Source organism: Peromyscus maniculatus, chromosome 6 (assembly GCF_049852395.1).
Source record: "Peromyscus maniculatus bairdii isolate BWxNUB_F1_BW_parent chromosome 6, HU_Pman_BW_mat_3.1, whole genome shotgun sequence".
Classification (NCBI taxonomy): Eukaryota; Metazoa; Chordata; class Mammalia; order Rodentia; family Cricetidae; genus Peromyscus; species Peromyscus maniculatus.
This window is the reverse complement of record NC_134857.1, coordinates 70220474-70242137: the sequence shown is the minus strand read 5'-3', so window position 1 is coordinate 70242137 and position 21664 is coordinate 70220474. Positions and strand designations below refer to the sequence as shown.

At 51.0% G+C, this 21664-nt stretch overlaps 1 protein-coding gene across 1 annotated transcript; it reads right to left on the bottom strand.

Moving 5' to 3' along the window:
* Positions 1–5063: 5063 nt before the first annotated feature.
* On the bottom strand, positions 5064–14155 carry Ube2q1 (ubiquitin conjugating enzyme E2 Q1). Its single transcript, XM_076574471.1, has 13 exons — positions 13704–14155; positions 11541–11645; positions 11100–11204; positions 10424–10474; positions 8126–8266; positions 7858–7942; positions 7271–7331; positions 6998–7088; positions 6829–6887; positions 6677–6725; positions 6336–6431; positions 5976–6042; positions 5064–5552 (listed from the first exon to the last, which is right to left on the bottom strand). Exons 1-13 carry the CDS (start codon positions 14025–14027, stop codon positions 5521–5523), a joined length of 1266 nt encoding a protein of 421 aa, XP_076430586.1. The 5' UTR covers positions 14028–14155; the 3' UTR covers positions 5064–5520.
* Between the last annotated feature and the right edge of the window lie 7509 nt (positions 14156–21664).

The window sequence follows — 21664 nt, the reverse complement described above, 5'->3', positions numbered from 1 at the left end:
CGCAAGGCTCACTCCTAAGGGCTCCACTGCCCGCCTCACCCCCAGATGAGAAAACAGGGCAGCCTTTGGAGTTCCCACAGAATGAGAGAACCCAGGAACCCAGGTAGAAGGCTCATTGAAGCAAATGGTGTCGGCAGGCTTCGTTCCACAGGCTGAGGATTCTAACAACTCCTAAAACCAACCTGTTTCCCTTCTGGGCACAGTGAGAGACTGCGGCAGACCCTTCTCTGGATTCCAGATCGCCGCACAGCAGCACATCTGCTTTGTTTTTGCCGTGGACACCATTCCTAACCTCAGAGGAGCCAGAACAGTGCCGAGCAGACGTCTTAGTTTGGGTTCTGTCTTTGAAGAAGCAGGTTTTTCTTCCGAACCATGTGTGACCTAGGCAGGCCCTAGGGACTGGAGTGGCCGGAGGCTGGAGAGCACCAGAGCCCCGGGGTTGGGGGAGGAGGCCTGTGTTGTTCACAACTGAGTCCTTCAGCAGGTCACTGTAACAGGCTCAACATTCACCTAGTGAGACCTTCTTCCTTCAAGGGGCACCATGATGTGCCTGTCTGCTGTGTTCTTCCCCTTCGGGGATTTTCCCTGGCCCAGGCCTCGGCCTTGGTTTTGGCACAACCCCACTGTCCGGGGCAGCTGACCCCAAGCCACTCACCTCCTTGGCCCCATCACTCACTTCCCCAACTCTTCCGGCTCCTTCTTGAAGCTGCTTCTTAGGGACCTGACCTGGCTAGCTCAAATCCAGGGCCTCCGTGGGGTCCAAAGAAGCAAGGACATAAAGGGACGTCCCTGGCACCCCCATTTACTAACGTCTCCGGCACCCCCATTGCCCTCATGTTGTGAGGCACACCTGTTCCAATGCAGATGCCCAGATGGAGCTCTGCCAGGCAGAAGCCCCAAGCTGTAGGGCCAGACCTGTCTCTGCAGATGCCCTCTTACAGCGGCTCTATTAACCATCCTCAAGAGAACCTAAGCCACCCCCTCCCCGGCCCCTTCCCCCGGGGAAGACAAGATTCAAAGCAGGGATCGCACAGTGGTTCTGGGTCTCCAGCAGTGACCGGGCCCCGTTGCCATGTTCACGCCAGGAAGAAGGCACCAGAGCCAAGAGAGCCACCAACCCATGTACCCCTCGGTGATGCGCATGGCTGAGAGTTGATATGGGAACCAGCAGCGTCGTGTTTCTTAGAGTTCTGTCCCCTTACGGAGAGCTGGTGTGCCTAGGACCGAGTGGCATAACTGTCCCTCTCCTCCCTTCCCATGGGCAGAGGGCTGGGTTTAGATAAAAACAGGCTGCCGGGCTGTGGTCGTGTTGACTGCGCATTTGAGCACCATGCCCGTGCCGTCCCTGTGCGGCCTAGACAATGACGACTGACTCCTGGACCATCCACCTCTGTCTCAGCCATGCATGTTGGAGAAAGGTCAGTTGTCCCCCACCCTCTCCTGAGGATCAGGGACAGGAGGTGCCTACATCGGGAACCTCTGGGGGGTGGCCGCCTCGGGAGGTCCCCTTCAGCCTCTAGCTCTGCCCTCTCCTCTCCTTAGCCATGGCTAAGCAGTCATGCCGGTAGGGTGCTTTCTTGAGTCAGGGCTTCGCACACCTGTTTCTGGAGCCTCACCGTCCCCGAGGATATCAGCGGCTGCTGAGTTCTTAGTTGGTAAGGGAGACATCCCACCAGAGCTGCCAAGATGATAGGTATTTCAGGCTCCCAGTTTCGTTGGGAATGGATTCTACTGCAGAAGAAAATGAAAGTTTGGAAACCAGTGGAGAGGTTGGAGCACTGGATTCGGGGGGCGGTGGCGGCGGGGTGGTGGTGGTGGTCCTTCTGTCATGCTGTTTCTTTAGTGCGGAGATATCAGTTTCCACATTCTAGAAACACAGAAGACCCCCTCCTTTCCTTGTCCCTTTGCAAGGTTGAGGGAGAGGATGAAATATTGCTTTGGAGAACTGGGAGAAGTCGAGGTAGACACAGCCCACTCCCTAGATGGAAAAGTGCCTCCTGAAGTCCACGTCTCAGGCTACCTGGGAGGCCAGCAACCTGGTGCCCAGTGGTCAGGGTGCTCCACCCAGTGGTCAGGAGCTCCACCCAGAGGGCGTCGTGGGTCATTGCATGAGAAAAGGTCTGCTGCCGTGCCTGGGAAGGAACAGCCGTCTCTTGACCTTCTGGTTCCGGATATTGGAAAGGGGCCCAGAAGGGAGCCTCCTGATCCAATGAACAGCTGCCAGGAGAGCCAGAGTGCCCAGCCCAGCTGTGTGCTACTTCTCCAGTAGACTCTGAGAAAGCCACCCCAGGGGATGACTTTCTTCCTTAGGTAGGTGAGGAAAGGCAGGCTCAGGAAAGTGAAAGGCCCTTCCTGGTATTGCCTAGTATGAAAATGGCATCCTGGGGGAGGGACTCCTTTTGCTCTAATCAGAATTGGTCTCACTCATACGAACGGCCTCAGAGTTTGGAGGCCTTGGTGGGAGGGAAGGCAGAGCCGAGTTCTAGAGAAACCTCTTGGAGGAAGGTGAATTTTTGGCTGGTACCCCCACCCTGTCTTTCTGCATGTAAGTGCTCGCTCACCATGGTAAAAACAGCATTTTATCCCCACAGAATTTCCCATCAGAGAGCATAACCCAGGACCCTCTAATTGTTTGAACAGCAATAACAGGGCTGCTGCTTTCCATACAAGCTCCTACCTTGCCCCAACCCCCGGCTTCCCACTGCTCCGGCTTTCATCATCCCGGAGCCGGAGCCGGGAGGTAGCAGACACTAGCAGAGACTTGTTGGGGAGCTGATCTGCCGCCAGAGCCCACTCCCTGTGGCCTCCGCCTTCTGCTTCCCTCCGCTGCCACCACCTGCCCTAAGTTTTGTGGTGTTTTGTTTTGCAGACATTTTGAATTCACACCAGGTGTCCATTAAATCCCCAGGGGAAAAAAAATCACTGGCACTTGTGAGAGGTGACTGTCCCTCTGCCAGGATTCTGCGGGTCCCTAAAATCTTGGATGAAACAAGCTGAACATGGGCCAGGAGTTGGGGAACCAGATGGGAGGCACCCTGCCATCCCACCAACCTTCCTTCCCTTCCAGCCACACACCCCGAAGTCTGAAGAGTTAATGGGGCCTGGTGGGAACATCCAGCTTAGCTGCCTGCCTGCACTACCGAGTGTCATCTGTTCTTGGGGCCCCAGCATTGAGTTACTTTGCATTTTGCCTTTATTCCAACTCATCTTTCCAAAGGGTGAAGTCTTGTCAGGTGTCTTTAGTCTACTAAACTGGCATAAACATTTGAACCAAAAAAAGGGAAGCTTCCATTCGGTTAGTAGCTTGAGGCAGCCAAGCCTATTTCCCTCTCCTCTTCGTATGCCAGGGCACTCAAGGAGGTTGGAAAAGATCTTGCCTAGGTTTCTTGGTGTTAACATGTAGAATCAGGTAGAAGAGTGAGCCATCACCCTAGCAAATTAAGGTTGTCTTGTCTCACATTTGAGGTGATGGATACTTTCTCCTGGTCACTGCCTGCTGCTCTATCCTGCCCTCTAAACTGCTGCATGGAGACTGAGAGCCTCCCATGCTCACTCAGCTCCCAGGCTGTGGGCTCCAAGCCAGACAACCAGACCTGGGTCACAGATCCACATTCCTTGCCTTCCCTACAGCAAAGAAGAAATCTGCCCTTTGTGATATGGCCTCTTTAAATTCAGTGTAAGTTTATGAGAAGCCTACACTTAAATTTTCATCATAAAAGGTTTGAGGACAAAAATGGAGGATTGTAAGGAGTTGGTGTCACAGTTCACAGAACCTGACATTTCCCTTCATGTCAAGTGGCTATGAATCCATTATATTTTAATAAGTTTATTAGAGCCAAACTATTTAAATAACTTTATTTGATCCATCCTTTGGTAGATGAGAAAAATACATTACAAAATACATTATACAGAGGACAGCTCACAGTACACATTACTAAAAACACAATCTACATGCCAGCCAGGGCTGACATTAAGTTCAGAAGGAAGCCACACAGGCTACAAGATAGATTGCAGTTCCATGGGATGACTCTCCCCCTTGTATCCTCTCTGTCTCAGTCTCACTGTATTAGCACCCCTAATCTGGTGGGTGGGCGTAGGCAGAATTAGAGCAGCATCAAGTAGGACTGGTGAACTCTCCATCCACCTAAAGCAGCAAGACATTCAAATTCCTAAAAGAAAGTGGGAGCAGGGGGGGCGGCCAGATTAAAATGCCCACCTCAAAAGCATTACCAGACATCCCAGAGCTGGGTTTTCGAAACCCTGGGATCTTGCTTAGCTGTCCCTCGCTTCTGTCACATCAGCAGGCAGGTGATCGATCCCACAGCAAGCTCACTGACAGGAAGATGCAGGCTTCATGTGCTATGTGGAAAGCAGTCTCACAACAGCAGGTCCATCCAACACGGTGCACAGTGCCGATTGCCAGCTCTGCAGACTTCTCCCCTTCCATGCTGTTCACCGGGCTGAGCCAAGGACCCACCACACAACACCACCACATTGAGCTAGCTGTTTCCGGTAGGCTCAGAGCTTGAGAATGGCTAGAAAGAATCCAAAGTTCACGTCTTTCCTTAGATCACCTAATGAAGCGGATGAGAGGTGAGCAGAGAGGATGGGAAGGCAGGGAACCAAGGAGTTACAGCCACCCAGCAGGTTGCTGGGATTAGAGAAAACCTCATGCATCCAGGAGCCTGGGCCCTACCCCACTCAACTTAAAAGAAGTTTATGAAGCCGCTACTCCAGTCTCATCTTTTTCTTGGAAACTTCAAAATGGAGATTAGTACAAAGTAGCAATAACAATTTGTTGTTTCTGGGCCTCTGCATTGTAGGTTAGCAGGCCAGACTGTTCCAAGAAATGTAGGTGCTGGTTGCTTCAGAGGCCTTTAGGAGCACCTAGGGTCAGATCAGGCAAGTGCTTCAGCTTGGTATTTCTCTTGTGCTAGCAGCAAAATGCAGCCTCTCTGCAGCTTCTCCTTGCTACCAAAGCATGGTGGGCCTGGCACCCCTCCCCACCACCCAGCAGTCAGGGGATGTAGGAACAAAAATAAAGATGAGTCAAGACCAGCATCTTCAAATTAACAAACTGTAATTGTTTTCCCAAAGATACATTTTTTTTCCATACACATCCATCATACACTGTAACCAAAAAAAGCAGTGTACATGAAATAAGAGAAAATAAATTAAAAACCCATAGCATAGGTAAGGAGGCTCTAGTCTGGAGCACAGCTGAGTTTCCAGCAATGTAAGGAGGCTTGAGAGTTTCTTTATAAGAATGCCTGCTAGCAAGGGTTCCAGCAAGGTGGTTGGTCTGTAGTCAGTCTTGAGTACTTGAAACAGTTCAGTGTGTGGTTGGTTGTTGTTTTCCTTAGCGTTTAGAATAGCCATCATTGTCCTGCAATAGGCAGAGCTATCACGTCCAGGAAAAGGAGGGAGGGAACCAGAGGCAGCGTGAGATCCAAATACAGCATTCAAAGGTAATTGGTCCAGTGGTGCCTGGGGGAGGAGGAAGGGGATGATACTCCAGGGTTAGCCATCTTCCTTTGGGGGTGTGTACCAGCCTGCACAAAAACACAAACCAGCACAGTGAGGGCAGGCCCAGGACAACTCTGGCCACTCCAATCCCTGAGGACATCTCCACTGTGCCAGGAAAGCAGATCCTAGGAAGGATGTCCAGTCCAGTGTGGGGACAAAGTGTAGAGAAGGGGAGGAGACTTACCTGGAGGCTATTATAAGGGAGGGAGAATGGTGAGCCCACCCAGAAGTAACAGGAATTGGATGGCAGTACCCAGTCTACCTTTGACCCCACCCCTGGTCCTTCTTGGGGAGAAGAGTGAGGTTGGCCACCTCCAGACTCCTAGAGAACTGGGCAGATGCTGGATCAATGGACAGCAAGGCTCAGAACCAAAGGGTCTTGCACTTGGCTGGTGGGGGCCAGGGCCCTGCACAGGGCTCGCTCTCCTGGGGCCGGGCTCCAGCCTCACCGTTTTTTTCGTGGATCTGCACCAAAGACTTGTAGGACTGCTGTGCTCTTGTTAGGCTGTACTGAGACTGGGGAGACAAAGTCGCCAGGTCAGGTCATGGCCAGCTGCAGCCTACTGTCCCTCATCTGCAGGCTGTCACCCAGGGACCTAAGAGTCCTGGCTTCCAGCACTAAGCCCCTCTGCTGGGAAGGCCTTGAAGACACACCACATACAGCTTCCCTCCCCAGACCCATGCCCACCCCGAGGCCAAAGCCCTCCCTCTATTTCAGAGGCCTTGTCCTCTCTGTCCCTCAAATGCAGCTTGGCCAGCTAGAGGCCCACGCTGTCGTCCTTGGCTCCCCAGAGTCCCAGGGCCCTTACTTTGTTGGCTCCAAACTGCACCCGTGCCTTTCCCTTCACCAGCGTGGCGCTGATCTGCATGATCACGGACTCTATGGAGTAGGCGCTGCTCCAGCCCTGGGCACAGCAGGGACAGAGCAGGAGTCAGGGTCAGCACCTCTCCAGAGAAGAGGCTGCCTTTCAGAAGGGTCCCTTGACTCCCAGTACAGTCACCACCTGTCCACCTAGGTTGCTGGGAATAGGCTATGCCTAGTGCAATCAAAGGGCCGTATTACGGCTATGGTTTGTTCCCCAGCCCCAGTGGTTAAAGCTCAGCCAGCCCCGCCCAGGCCAATGGGCAAGAGTGAAACAGGCTTGCTCACCTGCTTGGTGAGAAGTTCCATGCAGATGGCACCTCCACCCAGAACATACCTGCAGAAGAAGGAGGGTTAGTCAGCTGTGCCTGGCCAGAGGTCCAGTCCCTTCCTCATCTGCTGCACCACAAACAGCCTACTCCCTCTGCCCGGCCACTCACCCTCCAGAGAGGACTGGAGACACAACCCTGACGAACGGTGGGTCAAAGGGGAAGTTATCCTGAGAGAGAGGCAGACAGCAGTCAGGAAGGGAGGCCTGAACTCTCCTAGGACTCAAGGCAGGCAGGGAAGGCTCAGGCAGGGAGGGAGCACTAAGAAAGGCCATCTTACTTTAAAGGAGAAATTAAGTAGGATGAAGTCTGCTCCTTCCTTCTCCTTCAGGATCTGGAGATCATTGTGCAAAGCGCTGTCCTGGTCAACTCTGCAAAGCAACGAATCTGGGCTCAGACTGCTGGGTCCTCACTGAGCAGCCTCCTATGGGCCCCAGTGCCCACACCTGTTCCTGGGGCCCTGCAACCAATACACTGGCTGGGACACGACCGCCCGAGGTTCCACCAGTCACTCCACTCATTTGTGCTGTCTCATCCCAGAGTTGCCACTCACTTGAGGAGTTTGACATTCCAGTCATAGAGACTGTCATTCACGAGTTCGACTGCATAGTTTCCTGGAAGGAGAGGAGGCATTCATTAGAAGATGGGTCTGGACCAACAGATGGATCCCTCCCTCAATGTAAGAAAAAGGCTCAAGCCAGGAAGTGTGGCGCACGCCTTTAATCCCAGCGCTCAGGAGGCAGAGGCAGGTGGATTTATGAGTTCAAGGCCAGCCTGGTCTACAGAGTGAGTTCCAGAATAGCCAGGCTTGGGGGGGGGGGTCCCAAAGGTCCAGGTTTGTCTCTGAATATGCACCAACCCATGCCTTGAGGAGTTCTAATCCCAGTCTGAAAAGTTTAAGTATTTGTGTGATCTAGATATTCTCAGGGCTCCTTGCCAGCACCATACTGCATCCTTTAAAAACCATCACACGAATTTGCGCATGTGCCACCCATGCAAGTGGAGGCTCTCTCCGTCGCGTGGGTATTAGAGACTGAACTCAGGCCCGGGAACCTGAGGCAAGTGGTTTATCCACAGAGCCATCTTTCCAGCTCACGCCTGTCCTCCAAGGAGCTCCTGTGCAGCCCTGGGCAAACTCACCGCCTTTGAAACTCTGTGATCGGTATATGTCCCTGAGCTCCTTCATCAGCCGGTCAGTGGCCTGCACCGAGCCAGACACTGCACCCTGGGAAGGAGAGCGCACGATCACTCCTTGATCTGGGAGGGAAGCCTTATGGCACTCTGGCCTAGGGGAAGGAGCAGACCGAGCCCACAAAGGAGGCAGCTCTCCATACTGATGGGCAGTGGCCTGCCACTCCCCAGCCAGCACCCACCAGCCCTTTGCCTTGCCTCTCTACAAGGCACGTACATTTAAGTAATCTTGCCTCTGGTTCTTTTTAATTTTCTCTAGGATGGCCAGGTTTTCTTTTCCGATGCCATCGTCTTCTGATTTCTTGCCCTCCGCTGGCTCTTCCTCTTTCATTTCATAGTGATCTAGGTCTTCTGTGTCCTGCGGTAGGTGTGAGAGCAGAGGAACGACACCACAAAGGTAGTGGATAGACTATCCTTCCTTTATCCCACTTGTCCCGGAGCCCCAAGCCCCTGTGGCATTCTTAGTAATACATTTTCCAGTTCGAGAAAACGGCTCAGCCTCATTCCCTCCACAGTCTAAAGGCCAAGGCAAGTTGGGTCTAGTTTTTTGAGACTGAGTCTCAGATAGCCCAGACTGTCCTCAAACTCATTATATATCCAATCCTTCTGCTTCCACCTGACAAGTGTTATGGATACAGGTGTGCACGGAGCTTTGATTTTGAGACAGGGTCTTGCTATGTAGCCTTTGCTATCCTGGAACTCACTATGTAGACCAGGCTAGCTACAAGCTTGCAGGGATCATCCTGCTTCAGCCTCCTGAGTACTGGATTACAGGTGTGTCAATACATCTGGCCTCCCAAGGCAATTTTCTTCTCTTTCTCAGTTCCTAAACCACAGCAGCAGAGCTAAAAATAGGACTGAGAAAGGGACTGTCTTCTGTTCCCTAGGAAAACCCTGTTTCAACTGCCCCTAGAATTCCCTTAGCAGCAGACACTTCTCAATTTCTAGATGACTGACTTTGGCCTGCAGTGATGATTAACAGCTTGTTTTATTAGGCTAGCCTCTCATACCCAAGAGTCCTTAGGACCCTAGGCCTAACAGAGAAAACTAGGAGCCAGCCAGGTGGCTCAGTGGGTACAGGTGTGTGTGGCTAAGCTTGATAACATGTGTTCAATCCCTGGAACCTACACAGTAGATAGAACTGACTCCTCCAAGTTGTCCTGACTTTTAACACACGTACAATACATCTTAAAAACATACGGAGAAATCCAGATCATGAAATTCTTCCTCTCCCTACAAGAGCAGGATCTGAATTGAGTCCCCAGAAGTACTCATTGCCCAGATGGAAATGAGGTGGCCCAAAGCAGGAGATGGCTGAACTCCACAACATGATTAGCTCCTATTCACCCGGCTCTGCGTGACCAAGCAGCTCACCAAGGGGAGGCCACCCAGAGGCAGCTTCAGCTCCACAGTCAGGTGCTAGGGTGTGATACAGAGGGCTGGACACTGCCAGGAAAGACTGTTTCATGGCTCATCAGCCCACTGTGGGTCTGAAGATCACTACAGAGTTACAGAATCTGGGTCCAATGCTAGGAAACATGATCAGAGATACCATACTACAACAGGACAACCTGTCAAGTTCTGTGCTAGGGCAACACACACTAGCTTACTTCATTCCTTTATAACGCTGAATTATTCTATCATTATCTCCATTTTATAGAAAAGCTAAAGGCCAGTGAATTAATTCTCATGCCCAAAGTAGACTTTACAGAAATAAGGTAAGTTCTATCTGGCTACGAAGTTCAACCTAACTATTGTTTATATTCTAGAGATGCACCTACAGTTAGACATGGCGGAACGTGTCTGTAGTTCTAGCACTTGGGAGGTAGAGGCAGGTGGATCAAATCAAGCCATCCTCGACTACACAAGCGAGTTTGAGGCCAGCCTAGCTTACACAAGACCCTGTCTCCAAAAAAAAAAAAAAAAAAAAAAAAAAAAACAAGAGCTAGAAAGATGGCTCAGCGGTTAAGAGCACTGGCTGCTCTTCTAGAAAACTGGTTCCCACCACCCACATGGTGGCTTACAACCATCTGTAATTCTAGTCCCAGGGGATCTGATGCCTTTTTCTGGCCTCCACAGGCACTGCAGGTATGTAATGCACAGACATTCATGCAGGGAGAACATCCATGCATATATCAGGTACATTATACATTACCATTTACTATCTGAAACAACTATATAATATGTATCATAACCCTATTTTATAGATGAGAAAACGGTAGCTTCATGAGAATAATTGAAACTCCCCAAGTAAGACAATCAGGGTGCAAACTAGGGTCTGTGAGGACTCCTGAAGCCATCTGAGATGAAGTTTGTCCAGTGTTTTGTTTTAACAGACTCACACCTAAATGCTTTCAAAGAATAGAGAATAGATGGCAATCTCCTTCACTTTAGGACACTCTTTATTCCAGTGATAAGTTTCTTTCCCCAGTATGAAGATGGAGCTGTTTATAATGAATGACCCATACTAATGAAAAACACTTCCCGTCAATGCCACCTCAAGTGGCAAGCCTACCTCAGGCATCTCCTCGTCTTCATCCTCTGAAGACACTTCTTCCTGCGTGCACTGCAGTGGAGACGGGGGCAAAGATGAAGGTCAGAGCCCAGTAGGTTGCTAGAGTGCAGCCTCTGACCTACCCCCCTGGCCCGGAAGGTCTGGAAGCTGGGCACTGTGCCCACAAAGATGCCAGTTTCTCCACCAGCCAGCATGAGCCCAAGGGATGGATGACTTTGCTACCAGCCAATTATTCTCTTCTTACTACATGTCTAAGGGGGGGATGGATGGACAGACGGACGGGGACGGCTGTTCTTGTCCTCTATTCTGCAGATCCCAGCTTAACTTTCCTGAGAACCCCTCTTTCATGTGATCTCCTCTAGAGTGACAGTGCATTTCTGGTTCTAAACAGAGGGCCTGGCTTTCCAAAAGCCGTCAGCTGCTATTGCTAAGATAATGGTAACATGCCCTCCTCCCTCATCTCACCCTGAGGAGTGCTGCCCCCGAGAATGAGTTCTGACAGGACAGAAGCAGGGAGGAGTGCCCCATTTAGCTGGATTCTCGTCTGGAGAGGAAAGGCTGAGCATCACAGGTGTCTGAGAGCAACTGCAGTTCCATCTCACTTATCAAGTGTTTATCCATCACTCTATGGGATGACTGAAGAGCAGGACCCAAGGCCCAATCCGCAACTGCATACCTGCTCTGCTGGCAAGGGCTGATCCAGCATTTCCACATCAGGATGCTGAGGGAGGTTGTAGAGTTTACACAGGTCGGAGATGATCCTCTTCAGGTGCTGCAAAAGCTGGGGTGGAGACCACAGAAACATCAACTACACCTTCCCTACTGCAATCTGGACTGCTGCATGGATGAGCTTTTACCAGATCCCCAAATGGTGGCTGGTTCTCTAACTGGACGGCCCTCATAGTTACAGAAATGACTTTCCCTAGTGGACCTACCCTGGAGCTGCTTCAGCAATCTACCTCCTCTGGCTTCAGTAAACAACTCTCCTAAGAAGTCTGCACCAAGATGCTCCACCTGGGGTACCATCCACTTTCAGATCTACCTGTCTCTCATTGGGTACTTTTGTGGCTGAAACCTCACCAGGAACACATGCACTCTTCCCCCCTGGCCCCCTCACCAAAGTATTCCCTTTCTTTATGTCCACCAGCCTCTCCAAGACAGCAGCCAAGTTAGGGTCATCAGACTCCACCGACCAGATGGGGGGCACAGCAGGGTAGGATTCCTGAAGGGAAAGCAGGAGAGTGGTCACAAGGGGAAACTGAGAAACCAGAGTTTGCTTAGCTGTCCTTCTTCCCTGAAGACTTGGGGTTCCTTTCCTTCCCACCACTGTGCCCAACACTCAGACACACCAGCTCAGCGTCTCTAGAAAAAGAGCCTGGGAGGACCTGGACTACGAGGCAACCTGCAAACTTACTTTCTCCCAGAGTAAACACCAGGGCAAGTTAACACTAGCGAAGGGCTCTACTGTCCTGATTCACACTCCAAGTTCTCCCACACCCAGGCTCGAGTCTTTCAGTGTTTCCAAACTCCAGAATGGGGGGAAGGAAGATCACCTCCTAACAGTCACACTGATGAGGAAAATGCAGGCTGTAGCCACCGGGGGAGGAGGAGCTAAAATACAGTCTTCAAAGGTAATAATAAAAGGGTATGTGCAAGCCCCCCCCCTCCAAACAGAACCCCTCTAAGACCCAGTCTCCCTACCACTCCCTCAGGAACCTGCCCTCTCCTCAGTCCAGGCATGGGCTGGGAGAAAGAAGCCTACGCTACTGACATTCCCAGCATTCCTGAGCCACCGTGCCAGAGGAGCCTAAACAGACTCCCCCACTCTGCCCAAGGCCAGGGGGCCAGTATAGGCCAAGTTTCCTTTAGAGGGGCCATGGGCACTGCAGCTGAGAACCCCCAAAGACAAAGCTAGGAGCTGGCCTCTGGAAACTGAAAGGAAGTGGCTGGAGGAAGCAAACCTACCCGTAAGTGAATCCACTTAGCAAAATCCAATCTCTGATGTTTCAACACATGCCAAGGAAGCCTTACCCACTTCTACTGGGGATCTTAGCGATGCCATAGTTTCTAACCAGTGCTGCAGGAAAAACAGTACCAAAGATGCTAAAATCTTTCCTTGACCGAGGCACTCCTGGCGGTCATAGCTTGGTGAGGTAAGCCTCAGCTTGGATAGATGATTCCCCATCAAAACTCAAGTGTGTCTCATTAGTACTCCACTCCCACACCTCACCAAACCACGGCCTGGTGTGGTGGCAGAAAGGGGTAGGAAACTCCATGAAACACGAATGGAAGCGTTCAGGTAGCACAGAATTCACAGGTCTCTCTCCCCAGGCCACTCCCATTTCCAGTGTGGATCAAGGTACTAGCCCTCCAGCTAGCTAGCTCCAGGTGGGACAAGATAACAGCGGGTGTTATCAACCGACATGATCACGCAGTACCAGATGTTACAAAATTACACCCAACAGTTTCCTCCGGGGACACTTAGGGGATAAAATAAGGCAGGACACAGGTAAGGTGTTTCCTAATCTAGTCTAGTTAGGATGGAACGATGCCCAAGAGCAATGGCGCTGTTACCGCTCACACACACACATTGCTACCACCACCAGAAAAGGCTACCACCACCTAGGACAAGCAGACAGGACCCCCAGGAACGGGGAGGGGAGTGGCCAGGTTGCTACCAGCTGAGACATCTTAAAAGAGGCGTTAAAGGTTAGTTACACGGGAGTCTGAGGAAACCCAAAGCGGAGTCAGTGAACAGCGAACTATATCACTACGTGAAATTCGGGGAGCAAAGTGGGGATGCCTGGGCAGAGGGAACCCACAGGTGGTAACGTCCAAGTGGAAAGAACTGCTGAGAAGGGTCACTAGCGAACTGGGCCGAGTTCCAGGCTAGGTCCTTCCAGCAGAGAGGCCTGGAATCTTATTCGAGTTGGGGGTGGGGAGAAGACATGGGCATTCCTAAGTGACATGGTAAAGTTGTGGAGGAGTGTGCAAAAGGGACCCCAATCACAAAACCCGGGGTGTAGGTGGGTTCCCGGGAGGGGGTGGTCGAGGGGCCCCGTGTCCGGGCGTCCCTGGCTCTCAGGGGTCAACAGCAGAGACTGTGACCGCACCACAGAACCTCCAGCTGAAGACACAAGTGTGTAGCCTGGCGAGGGGGAGCCGAGCCCCGAGAGGGGGCTCCGGCCTCCGGGTCCTTCGAGAGCAGGAGGTTCGTACGGTGTGATTTCGAGCACCAGACAAGGGACCCCCAGCGCGGTGCAAACGAGAAGGTCCTCACCGTGATGTTGCAGTGGATGCGGACGGGGTCCCCCGGCACCGACCCCCGGGAGGGGAGATGGGGTCCGGGCGCGGCCCCGGCCCCTCCGGCTCCGGCCAGCAGGAACTCGCAGCTCAGCTCGTCCAGGCAGGCGCTGGCAATGCGGAAGCGCTCGTGGCCGCGGTGGAAGATGGACTCGAGCAGCTTCAGCTCTCGCCTCAGGCAGGGCCCCGGCCCTGGGCCCCCTCCCGGGCCGCCCCCGGCCCCCGGCGCCGCCCCCTGGACCCCCAGCTGCTGCCCCGGCCCCGGCTGCTGCTGCTGCCCCTGCGGCTGCGGCTGCTGCATCCTCCGCTCCGCTCCGCTCCGGGGCCGGCGGGCCGGGAGCCTCCGGCCTCCGCTCCGGGCTCCGCCGCCGCCGCGGTCCGCACTTCCTGATCCCCCCTTCGCCAAGATGGCGCCGCCGCCACCTCCGGGACAGGCCCCCTCCGCTCGCCGGCCCGCCCCCCCCCCCCTACGGCCGCCGGAAGCCGCGCGCCCCTCCCCCTCCGCGGCGGCCCCGCCCCCGGCCGGCCTCACGTGACCTCCGAGCTCCGGCCCCCGGCACGTGACCCGCGCGTCTTTCCCGCCCCCCGGCCCGCGCCTGTCACCCTCCACATGTGACCCGAGGCCCTCCGCTTGCCGCTCGAAGCGCCGCCGCCGTGCGTGGCCGTGCGTCGTGCGTGGCCGCGCCGGCGTGCGCGGCCTCCCCCCCCCCCGTCACGTGGTCGGCGCCGGCGTGTTTCCCCCCCAGGGCTCCCCGCGCCGCGCTCGGGCTTCCTGCTCGCCCCGCGCGGCCCCGCCCGGGCGCTCGGTGGGCGGCGGCTGGCGGTGCCCGTCCCGCACCCCACGGCGAGCCGTCGGGGCGGCCCCGGTGGTGTGCGGTCGGGGAAGGCGCCCTCCGCCGCGGCCCGAGAAGCCGGCTTGGCTCTCCCCGCGGCTTCCTCTACGGTGATTGTGTGGCCTGGGGTTCTCTACGCGCCCGCCAAGCCTCGGTTTCTCCATCCGTACAATGGCTCTGCACAAAACGACAGGGGCTCCCTGGCCTGTGCCCAGGACTTGGTGCGAGGATGCCAAAGCGTCGAGTGGGGGAAGGAAGGATGGTGCGGCTTCCTCCACGGAGGCACGGGAGCGCGTCACTTGTCCACAGTGTCGATCTAGCCGTGGGATGGGAGACCCGGGCCCTCCCACCCTGGCGCCCCGATCCTGAGCACGGTTGGAAGTCCACGGCAGTACCTCTACATTCCCGCTAGGTGGCGCTATCGCAAAGGACAACGCTGTCTGAGGTTCCTGCACCCCAGAGCTGCAAAAAAAAAAAAGGCGGGTGTCAGCCCCTTCTAGCTTTGGGGCCAATCCAGCCCGTGAGCCATTGGCCCTGCCGCTGCCGCTGCCGCCGCCACCTTTACCTCTGTTGGAAGCTGACTGTGCCTTGATTCTGGGCTATTCACTCCCTCAGTGATGTTAGCGGAAGGCTTTGCTTGGCCGAGTTCAACTCTGGATGTTTAAAGAAATTCCGTGTTGGTGTTTTTTTTTTTTGGTTTTGTTTTGTTTGTTTGTTTGTTCTTTGTTTTTAATCATTTGAAGACCTGGGGGTGGGGAGAGGCTGGTGTTCTTGTGATGTGAACAGCCTGAGCGTTTAGCTGCATACCATCTTTGTGCCTATGTTCACAAGGTAGAAGCATAAAAGGATGGGGTAAGCCAAACCTAGCCGTGGTCCCAACTATCTAGGAGGGTGGAAAGTCCAGGGTCTACCTGGGTAACTTAATGAGCTCCTGTCTCAGCCGCATGAGTAATAGATAAGAACGGGTTGGGGATGTGGTAGGCTGCTTGCCTAGTATATGGAAGCCCTGGATTTGACACACCCTCCTCACCACACACAAAAAAGAGTAGACCTTTTAAGTCTAATTTATCAAGCACTCCCTGAGCCAGGAATATTTTGCAAATATTTCTAACCCTCCCAACAACATTGCAAGGTAAGTGTTTTAATTTTTATTTTACAGATGGAAATCAGGATCTGTAGCTACTGAGCAGAACTTCTAGGTCTGTCTCCAAGCCCTCTACCCTGTTCTGTCTGCTGCTTACCTGCTTGTTTTATTTCTTTTGTTATTGTCAGGGTTTTGTTATGAAGCCCAGGCTGGCCTGAGTCTTATCCTCCTGCCTCAGCTTCCCAATGATAAGCTTATAGTCAGGCATGGACCACCTTACTCAGCTCCTGTCTGTGGTGGTATTGTGTTCCCCAAAATATTATGTACCTTAATAAACTTATCTGGGGTCAGAGAACAGAAAAGCCACTAGTTAGGCAGTGATAGCACACGCCTTTAATCCTAGCATTCCAGAGGCAGAAATCCCTCTGGATCCCTGTGAGTTCAAGGCCGCATTGGAAACAGCCAGGCATGGTGACTCACACCTTTAATCTCAGAAAGCAAGCCTTTAATCCTAGGGAGTGATGGTAGAAAGCAGAAAGGTATATAAGGTGTGAGGACCAGAAACTAGAAGCATTTGGCTGGTTAAGCATTCAGGCTTTTGAGCAGCAGTTCAGCTGAGAGCCATTGGGATGAGGACACAGAAGCTTCCAGTCTGAGGAGACAAGACCAGCTGAGGATTCAGGCTTTTGAGCAGCAGTTCAGCTGAGAGCCATTGGGATGAGGACACAGAGGCCTCCAGTCTGAGGAGACAAGACCAGCTGAGGATCTGGCAAGGTGAGATAGCTGTGGCTTGTTCTGTTTCTCTGATCTTCCAGTGTTCACCCCAATAACTGGCCTCGGGTTTGATTTTATTAATAAGAACTTTTAAGATTCCTTCTACACCTGTCTTCTGCCTTCCCACATGCTTCCTTTAGAACGTTTCACAGGTCACATGACTGCAGCCCTTATCCAAGAAACTGGAACTTGAGACCTTCCTTTCTCAGCCTTCAAGTACTGGGATTACAGGTGCACACAGTAGGCCTGACTTGAGCTTTCTATAAAAGCTTCATGTGTATGCATATTTTGCATGCACCTATGTACATGTGCCACATATGTGCTTGGTGCCTACAGAGCCAGAAGAGGGCATTGGATTCCCTGGAACTGAAGTTACAGATAATTGTGAGTTGCTGTGTGGGTGCTTGGAACTGAAACCTGGTCCTCTGCAAGAGCAAAAAGTGTTCTTATTTACTGAGCCATCACCCCAGCCCCATATACAAGTTTTAAATGTATACATTTATTTATTGTCCTCCAGATTGAACCCAGAGTCTCACCCATGCTAGGCTTTGCCATTGAACTACATCTCATAAGGGGTTTATTTGGAAGAAAACATGATGAGACAGTCCCACAGTATTACAGACTGGTCAGCCACACCCCACCTCCCAGAGGAACCCTGAAGTCATGGTCACTGGAGCATGATTTTCTGTTGCTATTTTCTTCAGCATCTCAGCTCTCTGGGAGAGCGTTCTGTTGCTGATAAACCTCATATGAAGTCACACCTAAACTGAGTAAGCATGAGTGTGCTATCCAGCTAAACTGGAAATGAAGTGGATATGTTGGTTTAGTGAATTCTGGGGCAGGAAAACAACGGGTAAAAATTCCCTGCCTTCATGGAACTCATATTAAGGAAAAGAGAAATTATAAAGCCACAATTTACAAATGTGGGAAGTGGACAAATGCTTACTGAGCACCTACTGTGTGTGAGGCACTGAAGAAACAGCACTGAATGGAGCAGACCCAGTCCTTACATTCTCACGTTTATGTTCAGCCTGGCAGAGCAGACATTTGGGCCAGCCAGATGTCACACGAGCCCAGTGCCTTGAGTTTACTCCTGGGTAGGCACAAAGGTGGAAGAGCACAGACTCCACAAACTGCTCCCCAATCTTCACACGCCATGCCATGGCCTTTGCCTCACCCCCAACAATAAATAAAAACTTAGAAAACCAGACATTTCATGCATAAAACTGATTGAAGTTGTAGGAGTGCCTCAAAGGAGAAGACTTGGAGATCTGGAATGGAGTTCTGAAGAAGTGACCGTAACTTCTGAAGAGTGAGTACAGTGGATGAAGCAAGAGCCGGCAAGTCCCAAGCAGAAGAGGTGGCATTACAGAGTTTGAGACCACTGGGAAAAGACCACAGACTCAAATTGTAATTAGCCAGATTTATTAAAACTGCTAGCAGGGCAACAGCCTTAAAAGCCAAATTGAAGACATGCTACCCAGAAGGGGGTAAGGGAAGGGTTTTTAAAGGTGGAGACCACAATTACCTTGTTGCTGTGGAATTCGCAGCTGTTTAGGAAACTGCTTCACTTCCCTCAGCTGTGTGAGGAGCTGTGTCTCTTCCCCCTGTTCACAGCCATGAAGGAGGTACCTTACTCCCCTGTGTACAGTGATAAGCGGGTTTACAGAAGCCAGAGCAAGCTGTTAATCATCACAGCAGTTACATCATTCTGGGAAGGGTGCAGATTGCTAGGAGCTCATCTTTCAGAAATTTAGGGCAGAGGCTTATATAGATACGAAGGAGATACCTGGTACAGAATGGAGTTTCCTTAGCCATCACAATGGCACACAAAGGTCTTGAAGGATGTGTCAAGTTGAAGGAAGATCAAAAGGTCAGCAAAGCCTTAAGAAGCTATGGAAGTAAGTATCAGTAGCAGCACTAACAGAACTGGGCTTTGTGGGAAACCAAACCAAGACTTAGTTCTGAAGGGGAAGGAGGTTGGGAAGGAAGGTGTAAGTTCTAAGACAAAGGAGGGGATCCAGCACTCAGGATGCTGAGACAGGAGGATCATGAATTTGATGCCAGCCTGGGCTACACAGACCCTGTCTTTAAAAAAAAAAGAAAAAGAAAAAGGAATTGGAGGGGTATCTCAGTAGTAGAGGATTGCTTAGCATGTAAAACCCCTAGTGTATACCACCAGTAAGTAATAGGATCAAAGAATACTGACCCTTATGGAGAATGAGATAGTGAGTGAGAAAGGATGGCTGCAAAGGTATAGCAGGCACCCTTTGCTCCTCTTTGCAAGATAACCAAGATGTGTGTCTTATGTATATATTTGTATGCCTAAAAACATGAATGTCCACAGCAGTGTTACCTTAATAGTCCTAAATAGGAAACAAATGTCTAGAAAGAGTGGATGGATAAATGATAGTGTAGTCACACAATGGAATACTCGATTCTCACTAACATAATGCCCCAAACACACACATACAAAAGGTTATTATTCCATTTATATAAAGTCTAACAGGAAAAGCTGACCTGTGCTATTAGAATGGCAGCTCTTTTTCTTTTCCTTTTAGTCATCTAAAAAGAACTGGGTGGGTGTGGTGGTATGTGCCTGGAATCTCAACACTTGGTAGGTAGAGTCAGCAGGAGCAGGAGTTCAAGGCCAGCCTCAGCTCTGTTACGAGTTTGAGAACAGCCTGGGATTTATGAAACTCTCAAAAATAATGATAAGATACATATACCATAAAATTTACCATTTGCATTCATACTATTGTGTAATCATTCCCAATAACTAGTTCCAGAATTTTATTTTTAATACTTATTTTCATTTTGTGTGCTTGTCTCCATGTGGATCCACAGGTGTGTGTGTGTGTGTGTGTGTGTGTGTGTGTGTATACCAATGGGTGCAATGTCTGCGTAGGCCAGAAGATGGCATTGCATCCCCTGAAACTGGAGTTACAGGTGGTTGTGAGCTGTCATGTGGGTGCTAGGAATCAAACGGGGGTCCCCTGGAAGAGCAGCCAGTGCTCTTAACTACTGAGACATTGCTCCAGCCCCACTTCCAGAACTTGAAGTAGTGTCGACTGGGGTCTCTGTCCTCAATGAGGAGGGATAATGACTGGGAGAAGCATCTGGTTATTGGTAATTGTTCCTTTAAACAAAATCTGGGTGTTTCTACTATGATGATGTATCCAGATACACTGACTCTACTTCTCTGTGTGAATGTTATACCTAAATAATTATAGATGCTTAGTTTTGCTAAGTGGTTGTCTCTCCCTTTAGAGGTTTGATTCTCAATCCTCTTTGTTTTACTAATTTGTATTTTTTAAGCTGGTCTTTATGAACACAAGTATTACTCTGGCAACAAAATTTTAAAATGTAAATCACTTTAAAGGAAATATATTAACTTTGGTATTTTCAAAAGAAAATATTCCTTGTAATCCAGGGCACTAGAACTCTGCTTACTAACCCTGTTGTGTCAGGGTTGACATTTCTGTGTTTGTCCCAACCCTATATGGTTCTGTATCTCTCCTGTCACCTGGGGGAGGGTATAGAAGGCATGTGGGTACACATGAGGAAGGAGGCTGTCACACTCTTCCCGGTCACTGGGTGGTTATCTCAGTGGACTCATCCTTGCCAAGTTAGAAGTAAACTTGAAGCCAAAACTGAAGTTTTGAGAAGATAACTTGAAGACCAAGGTATACAGGCTACCTGGACTAGCAAGAACAACCACAGGCTTTAGACGAGGTGTACACCCCGCCCCCCAGCCTGTCATGTAGAAGGCAAGTGATCTAGAAGTCTGTCATCTACAAGTCAATGAATGGTCCCTCAGATCTGTGATCTAAAAGGTGAGTGGCCTTCAGTCTGTCAACAAGAAAAGAGTAAGCTCTCTAGGAAGTTTAGCAACAGAAGACACTGCCAGCCTTCCTCAACCATGCTGCACCCACTGGACATGCTGTCTGAGGAGTGTGGAGCAGCTGTAAGCTAGCCTTGCCCTATGATTCATCTCCACTTTCATTTATGTCCTACCTAGTCCATGCAGGCTGTTGCCTTCCCTGTTCCCAGCTCCCACAGTCCTCTGTGTCTTTCCTAGAGCAGTCATCACAATGGCTAGGAATCTACTGCCAGTGTGGTCTCTTTAATAACTGGAACTAAGTCTTTGATCATTGTCTCCTCAGCTCCAAACAATTCTGGGCTCACAGGACATACTCAATACATGTTGATCTAAATTGTTGGAGACAGATCTACCCTTGAGCCTTTCTTTCCCCAAGTGGTGTGACTGCACACTCTGCTTCTCTCTAGGCTTCACTTCTTGGTGTTCAGATCTCTTCCTGAAGACATTATTACACATGCATAGACCCTGCACATGCCCTGCACCTGTGGCATAGATCTAAACCCATTTCCACATACACTAATGCCCCCCCCCCAACATCTTGCTGCTTCTCCTGTGCTTTGCTGCCTTTCCCCTTCAAACGCTTCCCCACCCTTTTCTTCCCACGCTGGGGACTGAATTGAAGGCTTTGCACACACTAGGTGAGCACTCTCACCAAGCTGCGTCACTATCCCTTGGACTCCCAAAGTCCGAGCACTTGTTAGTTAAGTTGCTTCTGCCTGCACTTATAGACAGGAATTTCCCATACACACTAAAATATGTCTATCATGCAGTAGCACTTTCCTGTTAAGCCTTCATTTTAAGCCAGGCCCTATGCTAGTTCATCCTCTAGTTGGAAAGGTAGTGGCTGCTGTAGAAGGATATTCTAAAGTCTAACAAGGTACCTAACTCAATCCATGGTCAGTCACAGCTTCCCCCAGGAACTGAAATTCCTGCAAACACTCAAGTATAAGTAGAAGGTAGTTGGGGTGATGGGGTGATAAAAGAGCTGGAGGGAACTATATGTTTAAAAGGCTAAAGGCTGGGAGGGGTTAAATGTTCAAGGATCTTACAGACATTGCTAATAGCTGAGCATGGAGCTGAGGACAATGTGCCCAGATGAGATTAGGAAAGCAGGCGTTGATGAAATGAAAGAAGCCTTGCTGTCTACTAAGTCTGTTTCAGACAGGAATCTTTTTGGTTGAAAGTGACCACTGATCCACTGAGAAAAAAGGGGTCCTTTATGGGCTCCGTAGCTAAAAGTTCAGGGCTTTCAAGATCAAAGATGCCATTGAGTTTTGACACCTCTCATCTCTGCTGTCCTTTGTGTTAGCTTCATTCTTTCTCTGTGAAATGGTCCCCTGATCTCCCCAGAACACAGAAGGCAA

Coding starts and splice junctions, on each gene's coding strand:
- Ube2q1 (XM_076574471.1), bottom strand. CDS start 14,027: ATGCAGCAGCCGCAGCCGCAGGGGCAGCAGCAGCAGCCGGGGCCGGGG. Junction 11,646..13,703: donor GCATCCACTGCAACATCACG/GTGAGGACCTTC, acceptor CTTTCCCTTCAG/GAATCCTACCCTGCTGTGCC. Junction 5,553..5,975: donor GCAGATCCACGAAAAAAACG/GTGAGGCTGGAG, acceptor GTTTTTGTGCAG/GCTGGTACACACCCCCAAAG.